The sequence below is a fragment of the Vulpes lagopus genome, chromosome 4, assembly GCF_018345385.1.
Source record: "Vulpes lagopus strain Blue_001 chromosome 4, ASM1834538v1, whole genome shotgun sequence".
NCBI classification, from domain to species: Eukaryota; Metazoa; Chordata; class Mammalia; order Carnivora; family Canidae; genus Vulpes; species Vulpes lagopus.
The window spans coordinates 1,336,243-1,359,399 of NC_054827.1; the positions used below are offsets into that span (position 1 = coordinate 1,336,243).

A 23,157-nucleotide genomic window follows, 5' to 3' on the forward strand; every position below is an offset into this window, starting at 1 on the left:
GAAATGCCATCAAGTGGATCTGTCCTGAGGAACCAGCCAAGTTAAACATCCAGCCCAGTGCCTGTGAGCGGTCAGTAGATGTGGCTGTTCGCATTCCCCTCCGTGCACCCCGTATGGGGGGCAACGTGAGTCCAGCCCCGGTCCCTCTGCCAGTCTGTGTGAACACCACAAACACCAGCACCGTTGACCCCTGGGAATGCTGTCCCCCCATTTCACGCATGGGGGAGCAGAAGCCAAGAGTGTCCCAGGCAGCAGGTGCCAAATCCAACCTGCTGTGAACAGAGAGAATGGGTGGGAGAGATCGGAAGGGCTGGACCTCACCGGGAGAGGTGGCCCTGAACTTGGCCTGCAGCTTCCGGAGGGCGGATGGCCATGCGAAACAGAAGCTGGAGGCTCAGCGCAAGCCTAGACACGATGGGTGCATCCCAGCCTGCCGCCCACCCTCCCTTAACCGGCACGCACTGCAGCATATTCCCCCCAAAACAGAGCCAAGGAGCTGGGGTCTCTCCTCACTTGGCCATCTGTGACCTCACCTCCCCGTCAACGAGATGGACAGCTCGATTTTCTTGATGCTTCTTAGCAGCACGAGCCGGGGGCTGGGAGCCGTGCAGCTGCTGCCCCGTTTCCAACGCCGCCCGCCCGCCCGGAGGCTCTCTGGTGGCGGTGCCTTCTCGCCCTGGCTACTTGGGACACCGCCGCCGCTGGGGGCCTTGGGCCACACAGCGAGGCAGCCTGCATCCCGACACCACCAGAACCACGCCAGAGGCCTGGAAGCATTGGAAGCCGGTGTTGATACAGAACCGAGGGCGAAAGAACAGAGCTGGCACCGTCAGGTGCCGGAGATTAAGGAGAAAACTCTGCTAGTGGTGAAGGGAAATCGAGTCAGCAGGAGGCAGCCAGTTAACAGGGGCAGACTGGACCCCGGGGGCTGGAGGCTGGAGTGTCGGCGCCCACTCGGGCAGGGCCGGGGCCCCTCATACCTGCTACAGCCACCTGGAAGCCAGCACACCTAGGAGTCTGGGGCTTGCTCTCACAACCTCACCAGACGGGCAAACACTCTGTAAGGCTTGTTCTCACACAACGTTTTCTGCATTTTCTGCATTTCTCCCTCTGAAAATGCCCCCTCCCCAGACTTCCACGCACTATCCCTGCCTCCACCCCTCCCCATGGTTTTCTTTCATGCTCCCTTCACTGCCCATCTTCTCTGGGATTTGTTAGAAGCCTTCTTTCCCTCTAGATCCCATTCCCCGCCAGGGTCCCCACAACTATTTCTGTGCAATCACCTGCCCCCCAAGAGCCGACACCTGCCTCTGCCACCCGTGAATGCCTAGGGATTAGCTTCCTGCTCGGAGCAGCTTTAACCAGTGAGTGAGGGTGTGGGGAGGAATAACCCCAGCTCCCACATCCCCCCTCCTGGGGAGTCCTGGGGCTTGTCTCCCCGGGGCTCCCCACGCAGTTCAGCGCAGGGTGTCCCCTGTGGCCTCGCTCCTCCAGGGAAACCCAAAGCCAGCTGCTCCTTACGCTCAAACATTCCTGCAACCGCCATTTCCTGAATCAGATGCACCTCCCCTTTAGCCCATCTCCACGTATGATGCAACTTGTACCTAGTCCGAGCCGGAAATCTAGCACCTTCGGTCTACTACCAGGCCGGGTTGGCTTTGGCTTCTAATTATCCTGCGAGTCCGTGTTCCTTCCCTCCTTCTCAGGACCTCAGCTGGGATCCCAATAGCTCCACCTGCCTCACCTGGTCTTCCCATGGCCAGTCCCTTCTCCATCCACCTTCCACACTTTCCTCCAGCTGTTCCACTTACTTCCCCTGATTCCAGTCCTCCAAAGCCTCCCTACTGCTAAGGACATGCACCAACACCAACCGGCGTGATGTTTAAAGGCCTACGTATGCGTACATACCCTTCCAGCCTCAGCACCGGCACCGGCCTGGCCCAGCTCCCGCCCCAACCACGTCCCCATCAGAGCACCTGCCGAGTGTCGTGGTAACTACCTGTGTGCCCATCTGCCTCCCCAGCCAGATGTGTGCAGGTGGCCTCCAGAGAGCCCATTCCTCGCTGCACCCCAAGCCACCAGAAGACCTCCGGGCACATAACGGGAATTGAATGAGTGCACTTGACCCGGCCCGTGAAAGAATCAATGCATTTGAATGTAATAAGCCTTTGCATATGTTTCTACTCACCCAGCATCTTAACCCTCCTGGGTGTCTGGAGACTGCACTAACTCCAGAGCTTCGTGAGAGGCAAGGACACCCTGCGGCAGGTGCTGAATATGTGGTGGCCTTGCTCGCCCAGACTCCCTTGCAGCTAGGTCTGTGACTGAAGCTCTGCCAACCTGACCCAGGGCTGGTGGGACAGGGGACTGATGGTGGGGCCCAGGGTGAGAAGGGCAGGGGAGGGAGGCCCCTGCTGCCCAACCCTACCCTGCCTGTCTGTCTCTGTGCATCTCTCTGTCCCTCTCTGGCAGGGCTGCCACGGAATCATCTGGAAGGTGCTACGTTGGCACAGATGGCGCTCGGCCGGTGGTGGTGAAGGCCAGTGAGCCTGGTGTCTCACACACGTGGCCACGGCACAAGGGTCCACATCACACCAGACCTCAGGCAGTTTGCACAGTGTCCCTGGAAGCTGAGCTCCCAGTGGGCTCTCCGGGCCCCTCATCGATCCTGTGAGCTACCCATCGTCCCCCTGGGAAACTCCTCTCTTGCCTAACCAGCCAGAGCTGCTGCTGTTGCTCATGAAAACCGAGTCATTAGGAAAGCCACTTGCAGAATTATGAAAATTAACGACAGACAAAACATGTTTAAATCTTTAGGATTGATGGGAACTCGAGCGATCCTCAGATATTAGCTAACACCACGCCTCAGCCTGACAACTGAAGGACTGAGACTCCCCTCCTTGTAGGTTGGGAAGACTCAGCCCTGTCTGGAAACCAGGCCTTCGGACTCCCAGAGGCCCCACCAGGGGCTCGCTTCCTGGGAAGCCGTAGCTGAGAGCTTCCTAGGAACATGCATTGAGGTGGATAAAAAGGAAGGCTGGGCAAGAAAAGGGGCTCCGCATCGCATGTCGTCAGGGAAATGCAACTGAAATCCAGGAGACAGCCTTCCCCACCAGCGAGTCTGACCGAAATCTGGAAGCCGTGGCCACACCGGGTGCTAAGGAGGCCGTCGGAGCCACAGGAGGGCTCAGCCTGGGGTGGGGGGGCTGCGGAACAGGCCGCCACCCCGGAGGAGCGGTGGGCAGTTTTTAATCAAACTGAACCTCTTACCATATGACCCAGCAATCGCCCTCCTTGATACCCACACAAAGGAGTTTCGCATCCGCACAAAGCCTGACCCAGATGTGCACAGCAGCTGTGTTCAGATTCGCCGCAGCTTGGAGGCAACCAGGACGTCCTTCAGCCAGTGAACCCTAGTTCATCCAGACAGTGGAACACTACCCGGCGCTCAGAAGGGATGAGCCATCAAGCCATGAGGAGACGGGGAGCAACCTTGAGGGCAAATCCCCAGGCGGAAGAAGCCAATCTGAAAAGGCCACATGCCGTCTGGTTCCACCTACATGACGTCCTGGAAGAGGCAAAGCGATGGAGGCAGGAAAGCGATCAGTGGGCTGAGAGCCGAATCCAGTCGCAGCCGACAGAGAAACGTGTCCACGTGACTCGCCGACGACCCGGGGCAAGTGGCACGAGAGGTTATTTATTAGAATTTCACTCTGCATTGCGACACCGCCCTTCAGATCACCTCTGCGGTTGTGCAATCCCTGCCCTATAAATACCGAGGCACTCCCGCCTCTGGCAGCCTCTGGAAGCCTCCAGAAGCCTCAGGAAGCCCGGCCTGCGAGGAGCCTCTCTCCCTTCCCTGGGCATCCCGGCCCAGCCTGCGGCCGTCATGAGGCCTCTCTACTTGCTGCTGCTGCTTCTGTGCCTTCTCTTCTCCTACCTGCCCCCAGGTGAGCTTTGAGGCCCACAGGGGGCCTTCGCCCTGCGCCGGGGGTCCAGGGTCTGAGCTCTGAGGACAGCTGCCTCTGCTGTCCCGGGGTGGGGAGTGGCAGGAAAGCATCCCCGAGGTTGAGCGGCCGGTTAGGTAGCTGGCGGTGGGCAAGCTGCTGAGCCTGGGACCTAAAGAGCGACCCCCCCAGAGCCCAAGGGCCCAGCCTGCAGGGAGCACCTGGGGTTGATGCTCCCAGTCCTGCAGGGAGCACCCCGGGCATAGGCTCCCGGGCCTGCAGGGAGCACCTGGGGTTGACGCTCCAGGTCCTGCACGGAGTACCCCAGGCAGATGCTCCCGGTCCTGCAGGGAGCACCTGGGGTTGACATCCCAGTCCTGCAGGGAGCACTCCTGGCTGACGCTCCCCGGCCCACCTGGCAGCCCAGCGGCCAGGGGACAGACTCAGGGCTCCATCCCTGACTGTGTTTGGGGCCCCTTGCCCTCAGGGCTTGGCCAGGACGCGCGGCCAGTGTCGGGCAGCCTGGGCATCTCCCGTCCCCTCCGTCTGTGTCTGGGACGTCTAGGAAGTATCCTCTGTGGAAGGGGACCAGTTACTCCATCCACAACACGGCTCCTCACATCCAGAGGCCAGCCTCCCACCCATCCGGTTGAGAGACGTGTAGGCTGTCGGCCCCGGCTCACCTCGGTCGCCGGGTGGGGCCTCCCAGGTGGCCTGCTGCAAACAGGTGCCACCTGCCCCTCCCACGAAGCCAGCTCACCCTTCACCTTTGACTTACCTCACGCTCAGGCAGTCAGGGTGCACAGGTGGTCTTCAGCCTTCCTTGGGAGGCCCTCCCCGCCTCCGCAGAATGGGAAACCTCCCCCGTGCCCAGGAGGGAGCTTCCTGTGAGGCCAGAAACGCCAGCTCCCCGGGGTCAGAAAAGCAGCGTGCCTGGTGGAGGAGGATGCGGGACGCTGCACGTTGAACCAACTGGGCGACATGTATCGTCTTGGCCTCGAGCAAATCATGCATCCGGTGCCTGAGCTCTTTCTCAATCTGCAAAATGAGTGGATCACGCTGGGTGGGTGGGGAGTGGGGGGACACGTAGCACGAAAGCTCCAAAATCCTCTGAAAGATGCCACTGTGCTTCTCTGCCGCCCGCGCTGGATCCCGCAGACGTGCCGCAGCTGCTCCGAGCGTGACTCAGTCCCCCCTCCTGGAAAGTGGGCACGAAAGTGTTGCAACGCAGCGTTTGCACGTCTGCAGCCCGGCCCCACGCGAGGGGTGGAGAAATCGGTGTAGCGAGTCGCCACCACTTTTTTTTTTTTCCAAGACAATGGAAAATACGGGTGCCTGCCGCACAGGGAGCGTACACGCTGGTTTCAGCTGCGCGTGGGCGCGTGTGCGTTAGTCCGGAGCGGCCCGGCCCCACTTCTGACCGCGGGTCAGCGCACGCTGGGAAAAGCCGGAGCCCCCCTTGTAGCTTGAAGGGTTCCTTGCAGCCTGCTGCCGCCTCCTCGGACGATAAGCATCTCCCTGGACGCAGAGAACGTGAAAGGGTTGCCAAGGCTACTCAGGGGCAGCCAAACGTCCTAGGCATTCCGTCCAGGAACGGCAGCGAGCAGACGGGAGGCGGAGAGCACGTAGGGCCCGCTCAGGCACCCCAGGAGAAGCCTCCCTGGCCGCCCTCGGGGGGCTGAGTGCTGCTGCCAGAAGGTGCTGCACCGGGACGCACCCCGAGCCCTCTCAAGGGATCACTTCACCCCCTCCTGGGGGACCCTGGAGGGCTCATCCCCTCACAACACGGGGAAGCCAAGGCTCACACACCCCAGTGAATGACAGCAGGGTCACAGCAGGAGACCAAGGCTTGACATTCTCTTTTAGCAGTTTTTGTCTCTATCAGGAAAAAAAAAAAAAAGAGTTGCCCCCTTTTATCCTATAGAGATCTTCTGTGAACTCGGACTGATGTCTCATGACAAGGCCACGCGGGCCCCCTGCATCAGCTGGATGAGAACCCAGGTTTAGAAATCAGGATGGGTTGTGGCTGTGCCCTCACTGACTCAACAAATATTTATTTGTTTGTTTTTAAAGATTTTATTTATTTGTTAGAGAGAGACAGAGAGAGAGAGGGCACAAGTGGAGGTGGGGGCGGAGGGAGAAGCCGACTCCCTGGGCTCAGCAGGGAGCCCGATGCAGGGGCTCCATCCCAGGGCCCTGAGATCATGACCTGAGCCGGAGGACAGACGCGTCACCCACTGAGCCGCCCAGGGCGCCCCTGACGCAACAGACATTTAGTTAAAGCCACTTACCGTGTGCAGGCATTGCCCTGGGAACAGGGGAAGAGCCAGGAAAACACAGTCCTGGATCGCATGACCTGACGTTCTAGAAGCAGAGCATGACAAGAAACCCAGTTTTATAATTAATTGTGTAATTACCACTGTGTTGTGACATGCCACTAAGTACAGGGTGCCGAGGGAGCACGTGGCGGGGGCACGGAGCTGCTCTCGAGGGGCTGGAAGGCTTCCTAGAGGAAGCTGAGAAGGAAAGGAAAGATGGAAATCATTCTGGTGTTCGTGGCATTTGAAAAAAAAAATTTTTTTTTTTTTTTTTACTCCTTCTTGCCATTCAAAACTCAGGATGCGTCACATAACATTCAGATTTGTATCTTCTGTTAAGAGCACAAGCAAATGAAGCCACACTCCCCCAAGCAGCAGCAGCAGTGAGCTCCGGCGGCGGCTCCCTAGATGGGCACTTGCCCCCAGGTCCCCGCAGGCCGCACCGCTCCCTGTCGCCCTGCCTCAGTCTACTTCACCGACTTTCCGGGCAGCCTGGCGGCCGTGGCACCTGCTTGTGCTGCCCCGAGCTACCCGAACTAGTGCCAGGAGGTAGGGCGCATGGAAAAGAGACAAACCACATGGAAGGGATATCGGGTGAGAGCCCGGAGGGGAAGAGGAGCAAAACCCGAAAGCTCTCACTTTTAACTTCGCCCCACCCACCCTCTCCCCAAACTGTGGGGAAGGATAAATCATTATCTTCATTCTGCGCATAAATACCTTGGCAAGACCCACAGAACGGCTAACAGGCAGAGGGAGGACTCGAACCCGGGCCTTGCGCCCCCTCCAGGCACCAAGTGTGGGGACAGAGGGGGGTTGCAGGGCTGGGAGGCTCTGGGGCCGCCCTGCGTGAGGTCTTGTGCAGCAGGAAACTGCGGGTGTGGGTGGGCCCCAGGCTTTGTAGACTGGGAGGCTGAGAGTCAGGTGGTTCGTGGGCTGGAGGCGGGCCAGCCGACAGCAAAGTGGCCCCGGGGACGCGGGGAGGACGTCCCCCAGCCACTCCGCCCTCTCCCAGAGCTTCGCGCCTCGCTTGAGCACAGCTGACCAAACCCGGGGGACGGAGGCACGGGCCACTCCTCAGGATCCTCCCTCCTTCCCTTCCGGGGCACTGAGCACCCTCCTGGGTGTTTGGGCCTCAGTTTCCTCACCTTTAAAATGAAGATTTAGGCAGTAGAACGCCCCGCTCGTGCACCCTTGCTCACACCTGAGTGTCTCACTCCGCGGTCCCCACCCCAACCTGCTTGCCCAAATTCCTTCCACCTGTCTGACCTCTGGCACCAGCCACCAGGAATGTACCTGCTGCGGCCTGTGGGTCCCATGGAGGAAAACACCTTCCCCCTCGCCTCAGACATGAGGCCCCGTGGCCCCCAAACCAGGCCCGCAGAGGCATCTGCTAAGGGACCTGTCCCCACAAAGCACCTGCTAAGGGACCTGTCCCCACAAAGCAGTTGTGCAAATGTCATCTGTCCAGAGGCACCAACATGTCTCGCACGTACACGGAGGCGGCTGTCCCCACTTTGCACATCTGTTTGGAGCTTTTCTTTTTGGCAGTGAGTCTCAGAAAAGTTGCCTTTCAAGTCCCCGGGCAGCCTGGAACAAGAACTGGATCCCAGATGTGGCCCCAGACCCCGTATCCCCCTGCGTGTGGACCGCAAGAACCACGGAGGCAGGACCTGGATTAGAAACCCCCGGGAACTCACACCGGGCGTTGCCGACGGGCTGAGTGGGCCATGGCCAGCAGAGACCTCGTGGGCCACGTGTCTGCGGAACCAGGCCTCGGGCCTTTGGTCCCGTTCCAGCCCCATCTGAAGTTTGGTGGCCTGTCCCGCAGGAGTGCCCGTGCGCTGCTTCCGTCCCCAGACAGCCGAAGCAGCCCCGGAGAGGGCGCCTGCCGGCTCGGGGGGCTAGGGACCCGAAGCCTGCTGTTCACTAGGGTCCTGGTCTCGGGGTCCGGGCTGGGATGGAGCCTGGTAGGGGGCGGGGAGGCTGGCTCAGCCGGGAGTCTGCTTCTCTCCCTCTGCACCCCCTGCACCCCCGCTCTCCTCTCTCTCAAATAAATAAAATCCTTTAAAAAACGAAACAAGGAAGATTCCCAGAGCAGAAGTCAGTCCTGTAGCCTCCAGCGCAGGCCTCCGTGGAGGGCCCCATCTGCTCGAGGGCAGCGCCTCCCCGGCAGGACGGAGCAGGGGAAGAGCCTCGGCTCACCCGCCGTGACACCCCGACGGCTCCGGTAGGCCGTCCTGCCCCTGGGACTGTGTCACGCCTCCGCCCGCCACCAGGTGCCTGTATGCCCCACTGTGGGCAGGGGTGTCTGCAGCCACGGTGGCCGAGCTGGAGAGGCCTTCCCTGGCCTGTGTGTCTGCTCCTCACCCACCACAGCCGGGGCGCCCAGGCAGCTGGGGATCCCGCCGCCGACCTGCCCGCAAGCCCCCTCTGGCAGCAGCGTCCTGGGTAGGAGCGCCCGGGCAGGCCTCCTCCTTCGCAAAGCCCCTTATCATTCTGGCCGCTCGCTGTCCTCTCACCCCAGCCTGGTGGCGTTTTAGCCCAAGCAACTGACAGCTTGAGTCCACAGCTCTCCAGTTTTGCCTTCCAGCTCTGCTGGGGGCCCCACTCGCGCCGCTGACTGGCGCCCACACTTCCGAGCAGAATGACAGCCTGAGCTCCGGCATCCGCCCCATCCCCTCACTCTGTCCCCCCTTCTCTCCTGTCCCTGTCTCCCATTCCTCAAAGGCTCTTCTATGCAAAGTCTGAAGGCCTCCCTCTGTGTTGATCTTCTTTAAAAAGAAAACATTGTATTTAATTATTTGAGAGAGAGAAAGAGAGAGAGCATAAGCAGGGGGAGGGGCAGAGGGAGAAGCAGACCCCCCAGCTGAGCAGGGAGCCCGATGCAGGACTCGATCCCAGGGCCCTGAGCTCGTGACCTGCGTTGAAGGCAGATGCTTCACCGACGGAGCCACCCAGGTGCCCCGCTGACCTTTATGGTTTCACCTACTGCTCCGAGAGCCACCAGTGTCTGGCCTGCGCAGGGAACGTTCCCTGAGTAGCGTGGAAAGGCGTGGTCCCTGCTTTATGCAGATATATCTTCCGATGACCCTCAAAATCCAGGATCTACCGTGCTTGTCGTGCCCAGACCCACTCCTTCCCTGCCCTGCCCTCTCCCGAGACGGACCCACTGAGCTCCCCGCCACCGAATCCAGCCTCCTTCCTTCAACCAACACCTGTTACTGCCGCCGACTAGAGCAGTCGTTGGTGTTGCAGCTGCATGGACGCAGGACTATGGACAATCCAGCCATAGTGGGTCAATAAATGTACGCTTGAAAGAGGCCCTGTTTTGGGGCAAGCATAGAAACCGGCACACGCCTGCTTTCCCAACGGGCCCGCCCCCTCGGCTCCGTCTCACCCCTCATTCTTACCCAGAAGTGAGTTTTCTCTTTTTCCACATTCCTCTGGTTTATGGTGCTCCAGTGGCCGTCACAGGATGAGCTGGATGGCATTTCCCAGGCCAGCTTGGTGAGGACCTAGACAGGAATAAGCCCCAAGTCCAGGGGAGTGCCGTCGCCCTCGGGGACGGGGAGAAGAGCGGGTGCGAGTCACCCCCGAGCCCGCGGGCAGGGTGCACTGCACCCACGTGAGGACGGGGCAGGGCACCAGCGGCTACACGCACCGTGGGGCATGCACGGCTCCGGAAATGTGCACACCTTTCAGAAGCAACTCTTACTTGTTTTCCTTTTTTAACTGCAAAACATCACATGCATCCAGAAAAGAGCATAAACCAGGAATGTACGACTTAATGAGTTATTATGAAATAAGCAGCCGGGGACCAGGGTTTAAGTCAAGACATAGGACTTGGCTGGCACCTAAGAGATACCCCTGCAGGCTTCTCAGGCACCCGCCCCTTGATCCGTCCCCAGGGGGAATCCTCACTTGACCTTTCTGGTAACGACTTCCTATATTTCTGGTACTTTTCCCACGTCGGCACTCGTGCTGAATAATACAGCTCGGCTTGTGTGTGCTTCTCAGTTGGTGAGGTACATAGGGTAGGGGGCTAGGTGTATCTTAGGTTATTCACATATTAGATAGATAGATAGATAGATAGATAGATAGATAGATAGATGATAGATAGATGATAGATAGATAGATAGATGATAGATAGATAGATAGATAGATAGATAGATAGATAGATAGATAGATGATAGATAGATAGATAGATGATAGATAGATAGATAGATGATAGATAGATAGATAGATGATAGATAGATAGATAGATAGATAGATAGATAGATAGATAGATGATAGATAGATAGATGATAGATAGATAGATAGATAGATGATAGATAGATAGATAGATAGATAGATAGATAGATAGATAGATGATAGATAGATAGATAGATGATAGATAGATAGATAGATAGATAGATAATAGATAGATAGATAGATAGATAGATAGATAGATGATAGATAGATAGATAGATAGATAGATGATAGATAGATAGATGATAGATAGATAGATAGATAGATAGATGATAGATAGATAGATGATAGATAGATAGATAGATAGATAGATGATAGATAGATAGATGATAGATAGATAGATAGATAGATAGATAGATAGATAGATAGATAATAGCAAAAGAAATTGGGGCACCTGGGGGGCTCAGTCAATTAAGCATCTGCCTTCGGCTCAGGTCATGATCTCGGGGTCCTGGTATCGAGCCCCATGCTTGGCTCAGCTGGGGAGTCTGCTTCTCCCTCTCCCTCTACCCCTCCGCCCTGCTCATGCTCTCACTCTCTCTCAAATGAATAAATTAAAAAAAAATCTTAAAAAAATCACAAGAAATTTATAATTTTGATAGATAATGCCACATCGTTAAGGGTAAAGTTATTTTTTTTTCAATATGAATATCCAGGTGTCCCAGAACCAGCTCTGAGGAGGCCACTCCCCACTACTATTCTCCTAAGTGGATGGTCTACACTGATTCTCCACACATGCACCTGGGTCCCTTGCTCTACTCTCTACTCTGTTCCATTTGTATGTTTTGTCCTTGTGTCTTTACCACACTCTAATTGCAGTGGATCTATAATTAGTCTCAAATCCAGTAAAGCAAGTCCTCCTACCTTCTTCTCCAAGAGTGTCTTGACTATTCTTGGTCCTTTGAATTTTCACATAAATTTTAGAATAAACTTGTCAAGTTTTACTGCAAAAATCTTGATATTTTCATGGTATTGAGTTAAATCTACAGATTAATCTGGAGGAAATTAACATTTGAGAAAAAAATTAATCTTCCAGGGCTTAAACATACCATTTCCACTTATTCTGTTTTTCTTTAATTTATCAAAGAATATTGTATTTCTTGCATATAGAAGTATTGTATTTTCTTAGATTTAATACTAGGTATTTGATATTTCAATATGGTGATTTATTTTAATTTCATTTATTTTCATTTCAATATGGTGATTTATCCATTGGTTGCTAATACACAGAAGTAAAATTGATTTTTTTATATTGATCTCATATACAGGAAACTAAATTTAAATTAAATTTGTTTTTAATTCCTTTTAGACTGTCCAAATATAATCATAATGCCTGCAAATCGTGACAATTTTATTTTTCCTTTCAATTTATATCATTTTTCTTTCCTTCTGCTATTTCCATGGTTAGTATCTCAAGTACAACGTTAATGCAATTGATGATCGAAATTAGGCTGGTCTTGCTGGGTATCTCAAATGAAAAGTTTTCAATGTTTGACATTATGTGTACTGCTGGTTATAGGCTTCTGCAGATTTGCTTCATGAAATCAAGGAAATTCCATCTAAGTTCTTATCATACATTAGTGCTGACTTTTCCCAATGTTTTTCTGCATCTGTTGGGATGATCATAGGATTTTTCTATTTTAACCATTAAGAGGCACAGACTGATCTTCAAATGTTCAATGAAAGCTTGGATTTATGAAATAAACTGAACCTGGTTTTATTTATTTACTTATTCTGTGTGCTGATACTTTATATAGGATCATTGCCTCTGCAGGCCAGGGAGGTTGAGCTGTAGTTTGCCTTTTCTTTCCTTGCTCATCATTTTAGATGGTGATATTAAGACCATGTATGTTGGTATCACACCATGAGCTGGTGAATGTTCTTTCTCTTGCCATTCTGAAAAACAGAGTGCTGTGTAGACACTATTTCTTATTTGTTGCTTGGTAGGATTTGCTACCAAGCCATCCGAGCCAAGAGTCTCATTTATCGATTCGATTTCTTTGATAATTATGGGACTATTTATATTTGCTACTTCTTGTTTATTTTAGTGAGTTGTGTTTTTCTAAGATTTTTTTTATCTCAACTAAATTTTCAGGTTTGTTCAAGTCAGTGTTCTATTTTTTCTATATGAATAGAATATTTCCAATTTTTCTATTTCCATGAACTATTCAAATTTCTAAATTCCTAAATTCCTAAATTTTAATTTTTTATATTACTAGAAGGCACTGTCCTTGCTTCCTTCCTGTCTGCTTCAGGCTTTTTTTTAAAAAAATTATTTATTTAAAAAAAAGATTTTTAAAATTTATTTATGCATGAGAGACACAGAGAGAGAGGCAGAGATACAGGAAGAGGGAGAAGCAGGCTGCCTGTGGGGAGCCTGATGCAGGGCTCGATCCTAGGACCCCAGGATCCTTGCCCTCAGTCTTGACAAGGGAATTCTCTACTGTCAGTTCTGACTAAAATTTGAAAACCAGTGGCCCAGCAACTCTTGATTCTTTACTGGGCATTAAATGCATCTAAGGTTTTTGGGGTTTTTTTTAAAGATTTTATTTATTCATGAGAAACACTGAGAGAGAGAGAGAGAGAGAGAGAGAGAGAGAGAAAGAGGCAGAGACAATCCTCGCAGGGAGCCCGACACGGGACTTGATCTCGGGACTCCAGGATCGTGCCCTGGGCCAAAGGCAGGCACTAAACCGCTGAGCCACTCAGGGATCCCCCCCCTTTTTTTAATCTTAGCACATAAACTCTACAACAGTACCCTACAACAGTTAAGTCCCTATTTTTAAGAGTATCTCAGCTGACTGAATGTGTATGCAGCATGGAGAACCAGTGGTCTACACCACAATCTCTCAACCTTGGTGCTACTGACATTTAGCACCAGATAATTCTCTGTTATGAGGGCTGTTCTGTGCATCCCATTCTCTGGCAGCACCCCTGGCCTCCACCCACCAGATACCTGTAATATCCACCCCCCACAGTTGTACAACCAACAATGTCCCCAAACATTGCCAAATATCTAGTCACGAGACACTCACAGTTCTAGGTCAGATGAGATAGCTGCAACAGGGATATGGATTAAGTAAGAGGACAATCTCAATCGGTATGAAAACCATCTTTCCGATTAAGTAGAGACACATGACATTTGAATGGACTGTTCCCCAGGATGGTGATGGCCTGTTGTGTTACTCAGCTGGAGCGGACATAACAAAATAGCACAGGGTGTCTCCCTCAGCAACAGAAATCAATTCTCTCCCAGCTCTGAAGGCTTGAAGTCCAAGGTCAATGTGTCAGCAGGTTAACATTTCTCCTGAGGCCTCTCACCTTGGCTCACGAGCAGCCACCTATTGTCATGCCCTCACGTGGCTTTTCCTCTACGTGTACACGTCCTTCTTTTTGTCCAAATGTCCTCTTGTTATGAGGATACCAGGCCCATTGGATTCGAGACAACTTTTATGACCACATCTAACCTTCATCAGCTCTTGAAAGGCCCTGCCTCCAAATGCAGTCACATGCTGGGGCGCTGGCCAGTGAAGAAAGACATCAGCATGCACATTTTGGTGGAGGCGACACAATTCAGTCCATAAGACCTATCCATGGAGGCAAGCAAAACGGTGGCTTGATAGTCACTTACTGGGAATAGCGTAGGCAGTTCGTTCTCTATTGGATCGAGTGGAAGACTCATCTAGACACCTTCTGATGATGAGATTCTGAGATATTAGGAAGAAAACAGAAACAGTGAAACCGGTTCCAACGAAAGCGTTACGGTGTGGCCATACTCTCAAGGTGACCTGAAAGGAACCCAGATTTCAGCAAAGATGTGGAGGGGATGGTACACCGAGGCAGCATGGGAGTGGGGTGGGTAGTTTAGGAATGCTCCCAGAGTCGGGAACACACTTCAGCATTACCGAAGCAAGGTGTGTGTCTGGGCTTTAGTACAATGTAGTAGGATACTTCTTTGGGGACTAACATGAATTCCCCGCACACCTTAAAGCTCTCTGGGCAGAAGGGAACTGCACCTGGAAGCCCGCTGCTCATCATTGGCTTCTGTTTGGCCACAGCTGGCAGGGACCTCAGAATGAGGGCCCCGTGCGATGCCTTGTCTCTGGAGCAGCCCCCGAGATACACTGAGTGCAAAGTTCTTGGAAGAGAAGGCTCTTCGACGTGCTTCCCAAAGGGTCACTTTACCAAGTGTTCTAGAGTCACCGTGGCCGCAAGCCATGAGTCTGAAGTGTTTTCTTTCTCTTCTCACAGGTACTGGCTTCTTGACGGGTATTGGCCAGAGGTCTGACCAGTACATCTGTGCCAGGAAAGGAGGCACCTGCAACTTCTCCCCTTGCCCGCTCTTTACCAGGATCGATGGCACCTGTTACCGCGGGAAGGCCAAGTGCTGCATGCGTTGACTCTGAGCTGGGCCCATTGGAGAGAGTGTGTGGAAGTCCATTGAGTCCAATGAAGTATTTGTAATCGTTGTTTTAATAAAAGAAGACTTTTTTTTAAGCATACCTCTTTCAGACCAAAATGAATCTATCTTATCTCCTGTTGGAAGAAGTTGAGAAATTATGGAGGTCAGAGGGGCAGAGCCAGGGCAGGCCCATAGGGCTGGGGGTGCTGACCAAGCTTGAGCGATGTCACTTACATACGTGTCATCACCAAACCAACATGTGGGCGATGCAGGGTGTGCACATGAGATCCAGGACACCCGAGGAGGGGTCGATGCACATGAGGCCCTCCCTGGTCCCAGCAGCAGCTCACCCCAAACACCGCGGCCTCCACAGCCTCTTCTGTGAAACAGCCCGTCTGCAGAGCCCAGAGCTGCTGCCTTTCCTGCTTCCGGGGCCCACAGCCGTGGGTTGGTCCACCGCAGCCCTGGAGAGCCTCCCCTATGGCCACAGCACTCGTAGCTCCCATTCGCCAGGCCTCCTGCGGGGGCTGCCGCTCCACAATCCCACGGCCCGGCCAGGAGTCAGCGACGGAAGCACCGCACCGCTCACGGCCGCTGCTCCTCCTCCCACTCCTCCAGCCTCTAGACCCCTGTGGGTGAGCCAGGATGGCTCGCTTTCCCCCTTTGCCCAATAAATGTTTTATGACTCCCGATGACACACGTGGTTCTGCTGTGTCCTTACTCTGGCAGCGACGACTTCATGCTCCACGTTGATAAATTATCAGCACAAATGAAAATCAAACATTCTAAAACCTTTGCCCCCCTCCCCTAGACACAGTTTCCGTCATTAACAGCCCTCTCTTGTGAGGGGAGGGCGGGGGGAGGGGAGGCTGGTTTGTGGTGTGGACATGAGTCCCCACCGGGCCTTCTCTGTGACACTCACACAACAGGTGGTTAATTCCAGCACATCCAGGCCTCTCCCTTCCCCTGAAAAGTTAAGAAATAATCCAGGAGAGTTCTATTTTGAAAAGAAACCTCGGGGGGGGGGGGCCCTGAGTGGCTCAGTCAGTTCAGGTCGTGAGCTCAAGGTCCTGGGATCAAGCCCCGCATCTGGCTCCCTGCTTCTTCCTCTCCCTCTGCCCTTCCTCCTTCCTCCCTCCTCCCTCCTCCCTGCTCGTGCTCTCTTGCTCTCTCAAATAAATAAAATCGTTAAAAAAGAAAAGAAAAGAAAAGAAAAAGGAAATCTCAGGCACGCCATCCACTTGCCTCTTCAAGATATGGAAGTCCTCCCTGGGAGCATTCCTCCGGATGTTAAATCAAAAAACAGATTCCCAGATAAGCCTTGCCACTTAGGGCTGCCAATGTTTAGGGTTTCCCAAGATCCCAGTTCCTCGGGCAGAAAAAAAAAAAAACCCACATTCGGTGTTTATCTCACATCCATTGGTGTTTACGAGGTTGTGGTGACTCCACCGGCCCTGCCGCAAGGACTTCGGGTGATCACAAGCAAATGCTCGTAGACCCAGGAGGACGTCCCACCATCAACAGCGCCAAGCCCAGAAACAGCAGGCCCGGAACCAACAGCCAAGCACGACGGTGGCAGCCCATCCCCCTCAGGGACGTCTGGTCCCAGGGCTTCCATTACTGGGGGCGCCAGCCTTGAGCGCCCAGTTTAAGAGGCTGCTTGCCCCCAGCCCCTTGCAAAGCCATGCCTGCGCCCTCCGTCCGGACTCTCCTGGGCATTTGCACTCACTGCCCCCATCCGCCCCAGGCATTTGCAGGCTTGCAGCTTGCAGAGCGCCGGCACCCCCCAAACCCTGTCCTCCGGTGACGAGATCCTTGCCACCGCTGGTCACACCCCCCCCCCCAGCAGGACCAGTGAGGCCAGCCCTCTTCTCTGTCTCCCCCAAGGATGCACCCTGGGGTCCCGGGTCACTGCCACTCCCCGCGTCTCAGCCTCCACCTGTGATCACCAGGAGGCCGACGACGGTGCCCCAACCACCACGGAGGGGAGATGGCCCAGGACACAGGGCAGGGCTGGCCGGTGGCTGCGATCCGCCTGACTTCGGACCAGTGACAAGGCCAGTTCTGGCTCCGACGATAGCATCTGCTTAACGAAAAGCAAGTACTGCTTTGAGGCAGCTCCGGACAGTTCCGGGCCCCGCTGTGTCCCTGCATCCCTGAGGAAGGATGAGGCACGTGCCCTCAGGGTCGGTCAACACGCTCACCCCCCGGGTGAGGCATGTCCACCGGAGCAGGTCGGTGGGCTGTAGGGACAGTGCGTGGGCGCTGTGGTCAGACAGGGCTTGCATGCGAGTGTGAAACAACCGGCGAGGACCTGTAGCATCTCTGCAGCGCATCTGCAGAGCCGGACCCTGCGAGCCGAATCCCTGGGAAAGGGGACCATGTATCACCCCTCGGGCACGTCAGAGCAACGTGGAACACCGTGCGCCACACACGATTCGGCCTGGCTTTGCTTCAGCAATTTTTTTTTTAGGATTTTATTTATTTATTCGTGAGAGACACACAGAGAGAGAGAGAGGCAGAGACACAGGCAGAGGGAGAAGCAGGCTCCCTGCGGGGAGCCCAACACGGGACTCGATCCCGGGACTCCAGGATCACGCCCTGGGCCGAAGGCGGCGCTAAACCACTGACCCACCTGGGCACCCGTGCTTCAGCTTTTGTTTTTGTTTTTGTTTTTTTTTGTTTGTTTGTTTGTTTGTTTGTTTGTTTTCTGTGCTTCAGCTTTTGACAGCAAAAACACATGCAGACTGAGTGCCTCCTGACTTCCATTGCTGGGGAGCGCTCAGGGCGTGCCACCCCGTCCAGCGAGGGAGCTGGGCTGCAGCTGCAGGGAGCGCTCTTGTTCTGATCTCACTAAGAGCCAGTAGTGTTCCCGGCTGCGTCAGCTTCCCCAGAGCGGGGCCTCCCTGCTACTGGAAGGAGGAGGAGGCTACTCCAAATGCTCCTCCAACATATGTGCACGAACAGGAGAGAACCCAAGCCCCTCGTGCACGTGGCCACCCTAGAGGTAAGGCTCCCGGATCAGTCAGTGGTCTTCAGAGAAACAGAACCAACAGGATGCGTGTGAGTGCGTGTATATACGGCGAGCAAGAACTTAAGGAACCGACTCAGTTGGGGCCTTGGCGAGTCCAGACTCCAACAGAGGTGCGCCGACAGGCTGGAGATGGACATGAGAGCTGCTGTGCATGTCCAGAGGCTGGCTGGCTGCTAGGACAGGTCCTTCTTCTCTCTCAGGGGGGCGGGGGGGGGGGTGTCAGTGTGAGCTGGGGAGGCCTTCGACTGATTGGGCGAGGCCCACCCACATTCTGGAAGGCGATCGCTATACTCAACGTCCACGGATTCCAATGTTGGGCTGTATGTATGTTATTTGCTGCTTATTATGTTTTGATGCCTTTTAAAAAATATGAAAAAACAAAGCGGTCTTTCCTGGCTGGGGAGAGATGGCCCCAAGCAGGGCTAGCCGACCCTTAGAGCACAGCCCCAGCCAGGAGCACTCCTCCAATGTGTAGACTACCCCACCTGGAGCCACGCTCCTCGGTGTGACCCGTGCACCCCGGCAGACAGTGTTGTCCTGACTCAGTCATCCCAGGGCCAGGGACCCGTGGGCTGCAGGCCACCCCTCCATCCTAAAGCACAGCAGCTCCACCCATGCTCATCTTCCTCACGTGGTCCCTAACCAGGGAGGGGGACTCGTGCAAGGGAAGCCCGCACGGCACCCCAGGTGGGCCAACTCCTCCTCTTCTGCTCATCTAGTTGCCTTTGCTTTGGCCACTTGGGCCCATGGGGGGGTCATGGCTCCCTGGAGACTGGCTCAGCACTTAATTAAAAAAAGGGGGGGAAAGAAGAAGGACTAATTTATTGCATGCCCCCCAAATACTTGAGTTTTCCTGGCTGAATAAATCCCCCCCCGCCCAGGGTCAGTAGGAGGACTCAGGAGATGCCTGATGCTGGGCAACAGCAGGACGGGCATTCCCTGTACTCTCTGTCCTCACTCTGGTAGGTGCCCACACGCCACCTCGTCCCACAGTAGGTGCCCAGGAGCCTGGCTGGCCGCCCGCACTGGGGCCCCCCACCAGCTCCTTGTCTGCCTGGCTCCCGAATGAGCTGGTTTTTCTGCTCCTGTGGGTTAAAGAGCCTCCATCGGTGACACAGAGTCTGACTCAGCGGCGAATGAGCAAATACGTGCAAGGACAGAGGAGTTCCCTGCAGTCGGAGGCTCGGAAGCCCACAGGGCTGGAAGCATCGCAGCTGACAGTGAACAAGACCTGGCAAGCCATCCCCGGGCTCCGCTCGTCCCCACCACCTCTGGGACCCTGACTTTGCCTCCCTTCAAATCATACCACACGTGCTCGTTCAGCCATGGAACATTTTGGGCAATTCACTCAACAAACTATCCCCGGTTTGGAGGAAACATCTCAGCTCATCAGGTCACAAACCAAAAGCCACTAATGGTGTCTCAGTCCCAGTGCATGACTTTTTGGAAACCTTCAGTTATTAAAGCATCTCCTCTGCTCATGAAGATGTAGGCTGGGCTATTTTTAAACTCAAATCTCACATCCTATTGGACATTCCTGCCCCATGTACAGGCTACGCCGGCGGGGGGGGGGGGCGGGTGGTGAGGGCTGGGAAGGGGGTCCTACCTCCGCCCCTTGCTTCCCTTGACTTAGGCCTTGGGGATGGGGGGCTGCATCACATTTGCTCTTCCACAAGAATACACTTTACCAGATTAGCAGGATTTCTGCTCCATGGGCTGCTTATCGATGCCTCCTTACACTGGCTACTTCCTCTGCATCCCATGTACCTGACTGACCTCAGCTCTCTGTGGGCTGCATTTGCTGGTCCTCTGAGGGCTCTTTGGAGCTATCCCCCTCCATCCCAGGCCCAGGACATTGGGTCCAGGCTCAGACTGTCCCCACCAGCCTCCATCTGGCACAGCAGCCCTCGCCCCTGTCTTTTGATATCACCCAGTAGATGGCCCGCTGGTGACAGGCAATGAGGCGACCTGAGTCCAGCATTTCCAGAAACGTCCAGATCCTTGAATGTAAACAGTAGGTCTTTGGAGTGTCCCACCAGCATAGCACCAAGGTCTCCTGGTCTTGCCCCTGTGTCTGCTGCGGGCCCCAGGGGAGTGCACAGACTCTGCAGTTGTAACTCAGCGGTGGTCGCACCTGTGATCGTCACCTGCCACCACACCTGCAGAAGTAGGGAGGACACCTTGGGGGCTTGGGGAGGAGAGGAGAGGGTGAGATGGTGCAGCTCTGCAGAGGGTTGTCTCTGGGGACGTTGCAAAGATGGCAAGATGGCTAATGTCCTAAAAACACAGTTGTGAGCCGCAACATAGGAAAAGGAGAATCTGAAGGGACAGAGTGATTGTGCATGAAGCAATTTGGACTGATATGACATTGAAAACCAGACACGCTTCACTGAGGGGTTGTAACGCGCAGACCGTGTCCATGCTTGGCTACTGTAGACCATGCTGTATAAACACGGGGTGCATGCGTCCCTTTGAATGAGTGTTTTGTATCCTTTGGGTAAATACCCAGTAGTGCAATTGCTGGGTTGTGGGGTAGCTCTATTCTTAGCTTTTTAAGGAATCTCCCTACTGTTTTGCACAGTGGCTGCACCAGTCGGCATTCCCACCAAGAGCGCAAGGGGGTTCCCCTTTCTCCATACCCTCGCCAACACCTGTGGTTTCTTGTGTTGTTCATTTTAGTCATTCTGACAGGTGTGAGGTGGTGTCTCACTGGGGTTTTGATTTGCATTTCCCTGGGGATGAGAGATGTCGAGCATCTTTTCATGTGTCTGTTGCCCAGCTGAGCGTCTGCATTTGGAGGAATGTCTGTTTGTGTCTTCTGCTCATTTTTTAATCGGATTATTTATTTTTTTGACTGATGAATGGATAAAGAAGATGTGGGATACATACACAATGGGAGATGACTCAGACATAAAAAAATGAAATCTTGGGATCCCTGGGTGGCGCAGCGGTTTAGCGCCTGCCTTTGGCCCAGGGCGCGATCCTGGAGACCCGGGATCGAATCCCACGTCGGGCTCCCGGTGCATGGAGCCTGCTTCTCCCTCTGCCTGTGTCTCTGCCTCTCTCTCTCTCTCTGTGTGACTATCATAAATAAATAAATAAAAATTTTAAAAAAATGAAATCTTGCCTTTTGCAATGATAGAGATGGAGCTAGAGAGTATAACACTAAGCAAGGTAAGTCCGTCAGAGAAAGACAAATACCATCAGATCGCACTTGTATTTGGAATTTAAGAACAAAATAAATGAGCAAAGGGGAGAGAGAGAGAGAGAGAGAGAGAGAGAGAGAGAGAGAGAGACCAAGACACAGCCTGTTAGCTACAGAGAACAAACAGTTGGTCCCCAGAGGGGAGGTGGGTGGGGGTGGGGAAGAGGTGCACCTGTTGCCGTGAGCACTGGCTGATGTAAGGCAGTGTCGAGTGACTATATTGCACACCTGAAACTAGTATCACACTGTATGTTAGCTACCTGGAATGTAAATAAAAACTTTCAAAAAGAAGAAAAGATGTTGTAACACATCAGGAAAAAACAATGAAGTCATTCTAAGGGAAAAAAGAGAGAACAGGCGTGAATTTTAGACCAAAGTCTTATCCTTTCTACCACGATTATTCTTTTCTTCTTTTGTAAACAACAACACAGCTGGGCGTTTGCCACAGCAAAGAAAACAACCGAGAGGACCTACGAAGTCCCTTCATCAACATCCTCGAGCTCCTGTCGCAGTTCTGAGCCAGGAGACCTCCGGTGCGCCAGGGCTGGGCTTTTCCTCAGGTCGGGGAGAGGCCGCACGGGCAGGAGGCGCGTCTACGCACAGCAGCATCAGCCTTCCCTGCTTCCATTCCAAATGACAACTTATGAAGTTAGGCTCTTGAAATATTTGAATTAACCTGCTGCAAAGTTAGACTGTTCCCATGTGGCTTTGATGTGAATCTCTTAAAATCGTCTCCCTTTCTCTCCACTTGCCAGCGCCCAGGCCTCCTGCCAGCCGTCAGCTAACCGCCCGGCTCCCCGAGGCCCGGGCACAGCCGTTCTGAGCTGCTGGGGGGCTGCTCCTCCAGTGGCTCCCCCAATGCACCCCCCAAACTTCCCCCGTCACTCTCCATAGTAAACTGCGTTGGCAATTCGTTTTTGCACCGTACTTTTAAGGGAGGGAGTGCTAGGTCTTGAATTCCGCCCCTCAGTTCACCCCGAGGGGCACCTGCATCTCCCCGGTGAACAGGGAGAACAGCGGCTCGGGGCCTCCTGTGATGGAGGGAGGAGCCTGGATGGGGACTTCACCCCCAGGTGGCCGATGGGGTAACACTGTGCCCAGTCCTGCTCCGGGCTGGGCCCAGCGTCCCACCCACGGCCCCTGACAACCCCCTCTCCAGGAGCTGAGTTTCCCAAACCAACCCGCTGAAGACACTCTCCTCGTGGTGGCCCGAGGGACAGCTTCCCAGCGCCTCCAGCTCCACCTGGGCCCTGATGCCCTGATGTCGGACAGGAAAGGAGAGGAATGGGACTGGGGGGTCGCAATGACCGGTCAGGTGCCAGGACTGGGAGGGGTGTTGGGGTGACGGGGAAGGGGGTGTCGGGGTGACGGAGTAGGGGTGTTGGGTCAGGCGCCAGAACTGGGAGGGGTATTGGGGTGACAGGGGAGGGGGTGTCAGGGTGATGGGTCAGGCACCAGGACTGGGGAGGGATGTAGGGGTGACGGGTCAGGCACCAGGACAGGGGAGGGATGTAGGGGTGACGGGTCAGGCACCAGGACAGGGGTGGAGTGTTGGGGTGATGGGTCAGGCACCAGGATGGGGGAGGGGTGTTGGGGTGAGGTGTCAGGCACCAGGACTGGGGAGGGGTGTCGGGGTGACGGGTCAGGTGCCAGGACAGGGGTGGGGTGTCAGGGTGACGGGTCAGGCACCAGGAAGAGCGGGAGCAGGTGTGAGGACAGTGGGGCAGGAACAGCCAGGTGAGCACAGGCAGAGCAGAGGCAAGCATGACCTGTGCACTAGGGGTCAGGACCTACATTTCGGGGCCCCACATGCTGCTATAAACGGCAGCTAAAGAAATGCCAACGCGGACCTTAGAGCTGTACCCTGTGTGGGCTTGGAGGGCGGGGGTCTAGAGATTTCCCGGAGGCTCCGATCCCCGCCGTTGCAGCGGAGTCTCTGAACCCGGGGGGAAGAGCAGAATCTGTTCTGATGGGAAAACCGGAGATGCACTGAGAAGTGAGGG

The 23,157-nt window shown here is 54.5% G+C and overlaps 1 protein-coding gene across 1 annotated transcript; it reads left to right on the forward strand.

Annotated features, from left to right (window-relative positions):
• The first annotated feature begins 3,772 nt into the window (after positions 1-3,772).
• Positions 3,773-15,015, forward strand: DEFB1 (defensin beta 1). The gene is made up of 2 exons (XM_041753474.1): positions 3,773-3,950; positions 14,765-15,015. Exons 1-2 carry the CDS (start codon positions 3,890-3,892, stop codon positions 14,911-14,913), a joined length of 210 nt encoding a protein of 69 aa, XP_041609408.1. The 5' UTR covers positions 3,773-3,889; the 3' UTR covers positions 14,914-15,015.
• The last annotated feature ends 8,142 nt before the right edge of the window (positions 15,016-23,157 follow it).